Source organism: Penicillium canescens (assembly GCF_028828765.1).
Source record: "Penicillium canescens strain IBT 15451 chromosome Unknown utg000004l_segment0_segment0, whole genome shotgun sequence".
In the NCBI taxonomy this organism is placed as follows: Eukaryota; Fungi; Ascomycota; class Eurotiomycetes; order Eurotiales; family Aspergillaceae; genus Penicillium; species Penicillium canescens.
Window position 1 is genome coordinate 50,777 of NW_026703966.1, and position 12,020 is coordinate 62,796.

General features: G+C 46.2%; 3 protein-coding genes across 3 annotated transcripts; 2 read left to right on the forward strand and 1 right to left on the reverse strand.

Annotated features, from left to right (window-relative positions):
• Nucleotides 1-530: 530 nt before the first annotated feature.
• Nucleotides 531-1,871, forward strand: N7446_005407 (ferric reductase family protein; the record flags this gene model as incomplete). Its single annotated transcript, XM_058514155.1, has 1 exon — nt 531-1,871. One exon carries the CDS (start codon nt 531-533, stop codon nt 1,869-1,871), a length of 1,341 nt encoding a protein of 446 aa, XP_058371333.1.
• An 8,521-nt stretch (nt 1,872-10,392) lies between these two features.
• Nucleotides 10,393-10,605, forward strand: N7446_005408 (uncharacterized protein; the record flags this gene model as incomplete). Its single annotated transcript, XM_058514156.1, has 1 exon — nt 10,393-10,605. The coding sequence occupies one exon, from the start codon at nt 10,393-10,395 to the stop codon at nt 10,603-10,605; it is 213 nt and encodes a 70-aa protein (XP_058371334.1).
• Nucleotides 10,606-11,371: 766 nt separating this feature from the next.
• On the reverse strand, nt 11,372-11,737 carry N7446_005409 (uncharacterized protein; the record flags this gene model as incomplete). Its single annotated transcript, XM_058514157.1, has 1 exon — nt 11,372-11,737. The coding sequence occupies one exon, from the start codon at nt 11,735-11,737 to the stop codon at nt 11,372-11,374; it is 366 nt and encodes a 121-aa protein (XP_058371335.1).
• Nucleotides 11,738-12,020: the final 283 nt, after the last annotated feature.

Consider the following 12,020-nt stretch of genomic DNA (forward strand, 5'->3'; position numbering starts at 1 on the left):
CCTTTGTCATTGCAATGCCAGTCGCTGAACGTCGTAATCTGCGGGGTTACTCTCGACGGCCATATAGCACCAATGCCTCATATATTGATGAATACTCTAGAGGTCTTGCAGGAGTTGACATACCAAGAGACGTTTTATTGTCACGGGTTATGGGGCTAGTATTTCTCTCTGTGTGCTTATGTGCGCTTTGTGTGCGTACCGCCCAGTGGATTCATGCCTATCTTCGAAGAGCCACCTCTGTTGTATTCTCAGCGCACCAGAACTTCTGGAGTGTGGAATCGTCCGCTCTATGGCCCAGAGTTAAGAGACATGTACTCTACGCTCCATTGATTGGAAAACGACATAATAGGGAAATAAAATTGGGAGGACTCAATGTGGCTACGATACCATCCAGGCTACACACAATCTTCATCCTGTCCTATCTTGCGAGTCAAGTGATATATTGCACCTATTTGAACTACCAGGATAATGAAAGGGCCGCTCTGGTTGCCGAATTACGAGGCCGATCCGGAACACTGGCAGTCCTGAACATGATTCCTCTCTTCCTTCTCGCGTGTCGAAACAACCCTTTGATCCCTCTTTTACAAATCAACTTCAACACGTACAACCTCTTACATCGTTGGCTCGGCCGCGTTGTGGTCTTCGAGGTCATAACGCATGTGATTGCCTGGGGATTTAATGCCACCCATGAGGGAGGGCTCAATTACACGCTCTGGCGGATTCGAACGACATCATTCTTTCAATGGGGTTGTGTCGGAGCCTTTTCATTTGTCTTCCTACTGACCCATTCCGTTTTTCCCATTCGACATGCATTCTACGAGACCTTTCTCCACCTTCATCAACTCGCCGCCTTACTGGCGTTTATCGGGGTGTATATGCACCTGAACCTGGATACTCTTCCTCAATTGGCATGGCTCAAGGTGATTGCCGCCCTTTGGGGTTTGGAACGCACCATTCGGATCGCTCGCTTGGTGTATCTCAACTATTCGCTCCGAAATGGCCAAACCAAGGTGATTATTCAGGCCTTGTCTTCCGAAGCATGTCTTGTCACTTTTCGTCTCCCAAAGTCTATTCAGATTAGCCCCGGTTGTCATGTGTATGTCTATATCCCTAAGGTCTCGTTATGGATGTCTCACCCCTTTTCCGTCGCGTGGGCCGAACCTCAAAACCACAAGTCGACAACCAATCAATCATTGTTCTCAACCCCGCAGACTGAGTACAGTTTAGAACCAGTGGTCCAAAATGCGACCACAGACGGATTTACGACTCTCTCATTGATCATCGTTTCCCGCCAGGGTATGACTCGTCGACTGTACCAAAAAGCCCGCGCATCTCCAGGTCAAGTTCTCCATGGAACCGGCTTTGTCGAAGGGCCCTACCCTTCTAGTCCTCCCAGTATGGGGAGTTACGGAACTGTCGTTCTCTTCTCAGGTGGTGCGGGTGTTACACATCATCTCATGTACGTGCGCGAGCTAATCCAACAGGCGTCGAACGGTCAGGCTGCCACTCAAAAGTTATACCTGATCTGGTGTGTTCGAAGCTCGGAGCACCTCTGCTGGATACAAAGTTTCTTAGGCCCGCTCCTGGAGCTGTCTCACAGCCGGCAGATTCTGAATATTAAGCTCTTTGTTTCCCAGCAGTTCGAGATCCACCATACCAACTTCATCTGTCCAACGACAAGTGTTATAGAAGTTTCCCCCACTCGCTGCCGGCCTGCTATTGTGTTGAATCAAATTCTATCGCACCGAGTTGGTGCTACTATTGTATCAGTTTGTGGGTCCGGCCGTTTCTCGGATGACGTTCGTGATGCTGTGAGGAGGACTGGACAATCCGCTGTGGTGGACTTTGTTGAAGAAGCCTTTAATTGGTAATCAAAATTTTCAATTTTTTTTCCTTTGTCAAAAAAGACATCTATTCCTTCAATGGGATGATGTCATATATAGGGGTCGGCACGAATAACGAATATATTCGTATTCGTTACGAATATTCGCAATTCGCATTCGTATTCGCAGACATTTTGCACGACGAATGCGAATGCGAATAAATTTTCTATTCGCCGCGAATATTCGCAAGTTCGGTCACGTGGCAAAAGAATAACTAGTGAGCAGTCACAGCCCAAGTGACAAGACTTCACTTGATGTTCCGTGCCTTGCGAACAATGATCCACAGAGGCTTTATACTACTATATCCTTCGAAGCAAAGCAGCGGCTGGTTGGGAATACCAGCAAGACGCTCTAGGATTTTTCACTGGGTGTTCTCTGAACTATATATATCTCTCAACAGCATCACTTTCCGCATTGTCTCACCTTTTAGAGAATGTCGACGTACCCCTAACAGATCCCTACCACGGCTAAACAACCTCTCTACTGCGACTTCAGCCGCCGGAATGGCAAGGTAATCCCTGGCTGCAGCTGCCATCCGCGGATACTCATCCTTGTGCGTCCTCCACCAGCCAAATAACCAATCTTCATCCTTTGTTACAGATTCATCAACAGTCACCACACCTTCCTCAAAGTAGCGGTCAATATCTGAACGCTGGATCACTTGTGGTTGCAGCTTCTGCAGAACACGAGCCTCCAGACTTTGCCGCTTGTTGTCCTGATTAATCTGTGACGTTGATTGCTCCAGTGATGATTTCGATGGGTATTGCTCATGCAAGGTATCCTTGATGGATCGAATAACCTTTGGCGCCGTCACCTGCCCAAGCTCCTTATCCAATAAGAGGGTTTTGAAGCGTGGGTCAAGGACAAGAGCTATATAATAAGCATCTTGGGCGTCCATCAGTTCATAATATTTCTTGTATTTCTTCATCCCCGCGGAGATGGCGGAGGTAATGTCAGAGCTAAGCCCCGAAAAGTCGCCTTGTGCAGAAGCTGCATCTTCGAGCATGTCATTCAGTTCGTAATAGATGGGAATGGCTAAGCTGATCTGGGATTTCCGCCGGGAAACCAGTTGAGTGAACTCATCGAACTTGGAGAGGATCATTTCGAGCTGTTGCAGCTGCAACCAGTCGTCAGCTGAAAATGGCGGAAACTGGTTCTGATGCTCTATCCACATCCGGATCTGTGCTTTGGCTTGCAAGGCTCCCTGGACCATACGGTATGTGGAGTTCCAGCGGGTTTCCACGTCATACTCGATGAACTTGTCGTTCAAGCCATTTGCTTGGCAAGTCACTTTCCACTGCTGTCGTCGTTGAGGTGTCCTCAATATCCAGAGAGTCATGATCCGAATCCGGGCCAACGCAGACTGCCGTCCGATTTTCTTATTTCCCTGTAAGAGATCACAGGCTTCAATGGCAGACTTGTGATCTCCAGATTTCATCCTCGAGAGGATGTCGCGGACAATGAGATTGAGGACATGTGCAAGACACCGGATGTAGCTGTCAATACCTTGAAATCGGAGACGTCCTTTATCGGGCAATTTGGAATCCTCCGAGTTGTACTTTTCCAACAGGTGAAAATACAGCTCAGACACCAGCGTTTCATTATTCGACGCATTATCAGCTGTGATTGTGAGCAGCTTCTCCTCAATCCGAAGCTCGACAAGCATCTTCTGCAGAGTCTCCGCCATATTTTCTCCACTGTGGGATCCAGCAAGTTCGCTGAACTCCAGGACTCGTTCTTGATATTTGAAGTCGGTGGACACCCAGTGACCGATAACTCCCAGAATGGCTTTATGGTTCTTGCTTGTCCAGACATCCAAGGAAAGCGCAATTGTGGAGCATGTCCGTGCTAGTTCATCGATCAACTGGATCCGACAGCGATCAAAATCTGCGTCAATGCGGCGGGCAACTGTTCGAGAAGAGAAAGGAAGAGGAGCGTCCGGCAAGTCCTTGAATATCTGTTGGAACGCAGGGGACTCAATTGCCGTAAATGCCACATCATCTGTCACAACCCATCGAAGTATGTTCTGTTCCAACAGGGCTCTAGTATCATGCTCGGCTCGGGACTGGAATATTGAAGCAATTGAGAGCTGTTTCGTCTCGCTGGAACCCTCGCCCAGGTCCTCTGGACCGGACTTTTCGAAAATGTTGTGTTTGGCTAGGTGCGTCTTCATGTTGGTCGTAGATGTTGCCCTTGCCGAATCTGTGGTTTTCCAGCCACAATGAATGCATTGAATCTCTCGATCCTCAAGCAGCTGTCGGCTTCGCCTGGGCCGCCATTGCTTGCCCGGAAGAGGACTAACTCGAAATTGATTCCAAAGCCATTGATTCAGTGGCTTAATGCGGGCTTTTCTGTGCGATTTGTATGGCCGTATGGCCTCTGTAAAGCATCTAGAGCCCCCTGGTGGAACAGATTCCGAAGGAGTAGGTAGATTGAGATGCAGCTGGCTGGCGGAGTCTTCAGGACCAATCGATTCTAAGCGACCAGGTGGCGAATCCAGTCGGGGTTTCTTTCTGATATGATCTTCAATATCGTCTTCGTCACTTCCACCATTTAAGAAGTGGTAGTCTATTCTCTGAGACCGTTGGGGGCGTGGTGGCAATTCGACAGATGAGCTGCCGGAGCCATCATAGTTTGAAGCTTGCAATTCAGCACCAGACATTCTGAGCTCTATTTCCGTCATCGAAACACGTCCTTGAAATAAACTTGTCAGATTCGGACGCGACTTGTCACTTGGATAAACAAACTGCACGTGATATACTTTTTCCTATTGGGTGGGAGTTGGTTTTGGTGACGGGGCAATATTTGTACGAATATTCGTACGAATATTGGCCTTGCGAATACGAATATTCGTAGAGGTCTGTGATCTACGAATGCGAATGCGAATATCTCAAAATGTTACGAATATGTATTCGTGCCGACCCCTAGTCATATAACCATATGCCGCGAGTACAAGAGACCTTTGACCACACAAATATCGACGTTTATATATTTGAGGGAAAGGGCGAAACACTCGCAGAGATTAAACATGACAAAACAAAGAATAACCGCGAAGAACTAAAGGGAATACTTGTATTGCTAAATAACATGAACCGGGAGAAGAAGAGAAGACACAAAGAGGCAGCTATCTCAAGTCCTTGAGAACTCAGTCACATGACCCTATAGTACCACGCCACGGCGCCTATGAAGGAGGCTGTCCGAAACGAAATATATAGGCCAATCAACGCGTATTAGCAACTCCGTGATTCTCATTCCCTATTTCTGACAATTTATCAGGGCTCTATTGTTAAGGTTACAACTATAGCAAAACATAGAAACGAGATAAATTTATGTGGATGCATATGCTGACTTTGTTCCCATAAATGCCTAGGGCCTCTGGCACTCAGATCTCAACAGACTTGCTCTGTAAAAAGGCTGTATTGTTCGTAGGCTTAAAATGCTAGGAAGGCCTATAGGCATATCAAGTGTATTTGAGATGGGTTTCTTCGTAAGACACTTTCTGACCACTGTTTGCTTTCCCCATATGAAATATCTATTCACGTCCTCTGTTACTAAAGTAAAGAGTCGGAAAAAGCAGATTAGTACTAACTCGGAGTTCACAAAAAGGGTGAGTCGAGCCGTATGCCAGCAATGATGCCTGAGGCACCTACACATTGTCACAAATATCGTACGAATACTGCATGAAATCGGGTATAACGTAATTCCCGGTCGAGCGGCCACCCCGGCCAAGCGGCCACCCTCACGTAAAACGCGTCAATTAATTAGACCTTCCTTCTTCAAACACCCACTACGCCACCAATTCGTACTCAATCCTCTCGAAATTTAATTGAGCAAGAAGGTAGGGTCTTACTAGCTATTCAGGCTATTTAAAAGAAAGAAATCTCTATATTTTAAGAAGCAGCGCGTCTTTTTAATATACCCCGTACGACGCTCCGCCGCCGCCTCGCTAGTACTATAATGTTACGCACGACTAGCGGGTCGTCGCTAAGTTAGAAGATTCTGGGTTATACTTGCCTAATGCTTCTCTGCTTCCAACGTCAACGATCTGTCTCTCAACTGTACCGTTGCCTAACAGGCCTTATACGGGCTAAGTCCTTTTGAGGGTATCGAGGAGCGATGCCAGGTAGAGCGCCGAACAGATCTATACCGAAGTATTGGTCTGGTCGTAGTGTTGTCAAGTTATAATCAAGTAAAGTGTCACCAAGGTTTCTGAATCGTAGACATAAGTAACAATGTAGGATTGAACACGAAGAACTAAACTAGATACATGAATGAGTGTCCTTATATATCCTGAGTCCTTCCTTAAGTCGTGTCCTACGTGTAGCGCATTTTGTTATAAATTCAAGTACCAAATCCCTGACAGAAAAGTCTTCGCATAGCTATATCATTTTGATGAATGTCATTATCAGATCAGGTATTGAAAGTAAACCTAGTTTCCCTAATCGTTCCTCCAACATCTGAGTCATTAACCAATACCATCATAGGGAGTTGCTTCTAGAGGGATAGGATAGTGCGGTGTCGTTATTAGAAGAACTTCTCTTCGTTCTCCAGCTATAAGGGGTCTGGGGGCTCAGCTGCCTGGTCATGCGCTGACAACTGTAGCTCATAGAAAGTATCTGAGCCATTGAAAATCAACCACAACACCTACATTCTTTCAAATTTCCCTAAACCCCTATTCCACGGACCTCTATCCTTATCAAAAATAGACCACGAAAAGCAATATCACTAATGTAACTTAGTCCAGATGTGTATATTTGTGGTTTTCGATGCATATGGTGGTCCCTGGTATAACTTATTGCCTTGTGGTACTTTCCAGTGTTGATGTTCGTTGACGGTCTTGTCATAGCCGCCCTGGATGGATGGCTATCTATGCTGATTTTGGGCGTAAAAGTGGCTTGGAGAACAACCACAGTCGTGTAGCAGATTCAGAAGAGGTCAATGGAATCTCGATAGTGATGGAGTCTTTCCTATCGGGAGAAATGGAGTGGAAAAATACTAAATGGTCAAGGGAGACGGCCGTCCCCAAGGGAATCTTGCCGCATAGTTCTAGTACACTGCACAACGGCACAGTCTGCTGAGACTGGAACTGCTTAACAGCCTATTTATACTAGTGGGGTTCCTACTACCATGGGGGTTCAGATGTTCTTACCCACTCCACTTTTTCGGGTCCCCATGCAAAATATATACAGTCAACTCTCGCTTATACCACGGTGGGATATTGCACATTCTTGATAATAACACATCCCTTGCTTGGATGGCCCCTTCATTCCAGTTTTTTCCATATAAATTGACAGAATATAACACATTTTGTTTTACCACACTTTCTTCCTCTCAAATCTGCTTAGTCAGCGCAATCAACCAATCAGAATGCCTCAATCTACAAGCTCTCCTACCCTCCCGACCCCACCCAAGCGCGTCAGAATGGGACCAAAGCGTACCAAATTGGGTATATCAGACGCGCAGAAACAGGCACTACGGGCATTTTGGTCTAATACTAGCCCAAAGCCCACGCAGACTGCATGTGCTAAGTGGTTTGAGGACCAATTCAAACAAGTGATTGACCGGTCAACCATATCAAGGATCCTTTCATCCAAATACAATTATCTTGATACGGGCCCTGCAGGGGCAAACAAACGATCTTCATCCTCTCATTGGCCATTATTGGACCAAAAGCTATATGACTGGGCAGATAACCATATTGGCAATGGAATACCAATAAATGGCCCTTTGATCCAAACTAAAGCAGCTGAGCTTTGGAGACAAATACCGGAATACAAAGATCGGACCAAACCTCAATTCTCTGAGGGTTGGTTAACTCGCTTCAAACAACGCCACTCTCTTCAATATCATACTTTCCACGGAGAAGCTGCCTCAGTCCCATCCTCGGTACATGATCAGATCAAAAGCACCAAATCGATTTGCAATCAATTCAAACCGTCCGAAATCTACAATATGGATGAAACTGGCCTATTTTGGCGACGTATGCCAAATGGTGGTCTTTCAAAGGGAAAAATTGCTGGCAAAAAGCTTGATAAAACACGAATCACTATTGTTGTTGCATCAAATGCGGATGGTTCCGATCGAGTCCCTTTATGGTTGATTGGCACAGCAAAAACCCCTCGCGCACTCCGGGGGGTTAATTTCCGAGCTCTGGGATGTGTTTGGCGTCACAACAAGGCAGCATGGATGCGTCATGACATTATGGAGGACTGGTTGCGATCTTTCTATGGGCGTATTCCCTTAGATAAGAAAGCTTTGCTCCTTTTAGACAATGCTTCACCACATGTTATTGGACTCCAGCGAGCGCCACCACCACCCCGGATTACGGTTGTTTTTTTGCCAGCAAACGCAACTTCAATTTATCAACCCTTGGACCAAGGTATTATCCAAAACTTGAAGCACCATTATCGGAAGAAATGGATGCGCTATATGATTGCTTTTCTTGATCGTGGGATAGACCCAAAACAAAGAATGAGCATTTATTATACTGTTACCTGGGTAACGCAAGTTTGGAGAACAAGTGTATCAGACCAAACGATTATCAATTGCTTTAAACAAAGTACTTTGATTAGTCCAAAGTCTATACCTATACCTGAGTCCGCGCCCGAGTCCGCACCTGAGTCTGCACTATTTTCCGAGCCCGGATTGAGTGATGAGATTGAAAGTCTATATAATCAAGCAATTGATAAGCTTGGTGATAAAGATATTGTGCCATTTGACGAGTTTTTGAACCCTTCGGACGAAGACATGTTAGAAGATGGGACTGAAGGGCGAGATGAGACCAATGAGCAAGATATATATATTGCCCCAACAACCTCAGAAATTCAGGATATTGACATTGATGGGCCCCCACCTGAGCTTCTGTCTAATTCTGCTATATTGGACAGCCTCCAGGATATCCTACTATGGGTTTGTAGCAAAGAAAAGGGTACCTCGGACCATATTAGACAAATTGAGAGCTTAATCAGCGACTTTGGCAGGATTCAGATTGATGAGAAACGTCAGGTGACTTTGGATCAGATGATGGGATGGAAGACTAAATAGGTATTAGGGCTTAGAGTTAGCTTGTCAAATATTATGTCATCCTCTCACCAAAACACAACTCAATTATACCACGTAATTTGGCTTGGATAGTATGCTGTGGTATAAGCGAGAGTTGACTGTATATTACTTTCATAGTATATAGCACAACCATTCCATGGTCTATAATAATATAATTAAATTTTAGGGTTGCTTAACAATAGCACATTCGAAAATTCGCTTAATATTTTGTAATACCCCTTAGCCTTCCTCACTGCCTTCAAACGTCTTCCCATGCTTAATATCAGCGTATCTATCTTTGCCTAATCTAATCCCTTCCAAGCTTCCACTAGGCATTTTTTAAAATAAAGCTAGTCTACTTCCGACTTTCCCATGCCAATAATCTCTGGAAACATCGCAAAAAGCTTTAATTTTAACCAGCACTATACCGGTTTAATTGGGTTCAAATCGGGTGAGTGTGCGGGCCAGTCCTCGACGTAAATTCTATGCATTTCAAACACTTTTACGTCGCCACCGCTAGATGAATCTTTGCGTTATCTTGCTAAAATACTAAATTAGGGGTATAGATTGGCATTAGACCTTTTTCAAGCGTTTTAATATACGATTTTGAAGTATAACCCCTCCCCGAAACCGATTCTTCGTCCCGTTCTATGATAATTAATTCTGTCCGACTACTTAGCTAGATTCTAGCCTAAACCATTTGCGAAATATCTTTAACGTGTACTTTAGCATTCACAAGGTCGCGACGAAGACCTTCGGAGTCGGTACGAAAGCACTATTGTGGTCTAAAGTTCGAGGTTCGCTGCACTAAACACTCGTCCGAGAAGATCCACGATTGGAAGCTTTCACGCCGCTATTTTCGCGCAAATCTTAGCTATTTCCTTGTAAGAGAGGGCTTAATTGGTATCTTTCTTTTCGAACGCCGTTTTCCGACACCGAATCGCTTTAAAATCCGCTGTATAGTGGACCGAGAGGGATAGCCGGGTGTCGCAGCACTTAGCTATTTATAGGTCCAAAACGGGTGCCGACGGGCTTGAAGATATAGGCAGTGTGAAGCGCGCTAGCAATAATAGGCGTACGGCCAGCTTTTTCACGATTCTCGAGGGTGTCTTCTTCGTGGTAGCGCTTAAGCGTATTGTAGATTGTCTTGCGAGAACAGCCGAAATCATTAGTTAATTTCACTTGCGAAATACCAGACTTATGAGCAGATACAATAGCTGACCTTTGTATAGAAGTAAGCTGCGCCGTTTTGCTAATTTTTGCATCAATTTTCATTGCAATCGGAGCAATGGGGGAGGTGTAGGAAGAAAAATAAAAAGATGAGTTGGTTGCCGGGTCAAATTGTAGTGGGGCAGTGGGTAAGAACATATGACTAGTATCTGTAGGTTTACAATCCTGACTATTCTGTGGTATGCTCCTCGTCGCCTAAGCTGCAACCCTATAGCTGAACTAATTTTGAACAACCTCCATGATCACAATTATTGCCTCTAGAAGTCAGCTGAACCGTCCTCCGCTCGCCTTTGGCTTTGTCGCTAGCATGTACCTCGCTGGACATATGACTTTTGGCGGAGGTCCCGTTGTCATCCCGCTTCTACGCCCTTATGCCGTAGGTCCTGGCTGGGGTTCCAGTAGTGACTTTCTAGTCGGTCTGGCTATCATTCAAGCCTTCCCCTGGTCCTAACTTCAACTTCGCAGTCTTTCTGAGTGCACTAGTACTGCAACAATCCCACTTTCCAATTGTTTTTGGCGCGTTCCTGGGCTGGCTAGGCATTTTTGTTCCTGGAATTATCTTGGTTGTTGTAATTCACTTCGCCAGAGATACCTCCATGTAGAGGGCTAAGAATCCGTGAATGATAAAGACCGTCAGAGATATATTTTTTTGTGGTGGACGAAACGGGCGCTAATATCGATACGAGGACTTCCGTAATACAGTGACTTAGGCTAGGCTTCGGGTACGGGAAGCCCGTTCCTCATAATTAGGGAAAGCCGTGACAATGCGCCCAAATTGGTAGCCACCGCTCTACACCCCATCATAATCTTGTCCTCTAGCCTTAGCCCACGGCCCCCGGGAATACTATCTTCCGTCGGCCGATAAAACGGTCTGTCGAACGGCCCGACCAAGCGTAGGGGCACTTCGACCTAGACGGCGGTCGGGAATACGGTGCAGGCATACGACCAACTCTACTTGATATCTGCCGAAATCCAGTCTAAAGAAACAATCTTGGAACACTACCACAAGGAAATCTATGCTACCCTAGGAGCGCCACTAAGATCGGATCAAAAGAAAAGTATCAAAATAAAATATATCCTCGGCAATAAATACATAATTTCAGTCTTGCATCGCAACTTAAACAAGTGACCGCCTCCATATTGCTTCTAAAGCATATGGGGAAGCACTAGAGGGTACGATACGCCCATTGACTCAACCGGCGAGTTTCACATAGCGTTTAATCGCTCTTGCCGTTCTTGTAGGTGCCAGAGTGCTGGGCCTTCTTGCACCAGCCATAGTGGTTACCGTTGTCGCCCTCGGACTCAACGTCGCAGGTGGGGGTCGAGCTGGCGGAGGCGGACGAAGGCTTGGAGGTAGTCGACGAAGCATGGCTAGTCGAGGGAGTGGGCGTGACCGAGGAAGTGGGCGTGACCGAGGAAGTGGGCGTGACCGAGGAAGTGGGCGTGACCGAGGAAGTGGGCGTGACCGAGGAAGTCGAGTAGGTAGAGAGAGAGGTAGCGAAAGTGTGAGGCTTCTCACCCTCCTGGACAGGGAAGGCGAGGACAGAGCCGATAATGGCCAGAGTGGCGAGGAAGTACTTCATCTTGACGGAGGCTGTTTGACTTGCAAAGGTATGGCAATTGAGAGTTAAGCAAACGAGATTGGCGGCTGATCAGGTCGTCTGGAGGAAGAGAGGGACATTTATAGCTGGCGATGCTTAAGGAATTCGGAGCAGACGCATCTGCCTCGTTGTGATGAATAATGAGACAAGATGCTGGAAAAAGTTGGCAAAGCACATTGTGATCGACCAATGCGACTAAATGCGGGTCTTGTTGGACGCCACAAGTTGCAGAAACGTTAATTGTGGGGCAGGATCGGGCTATTGT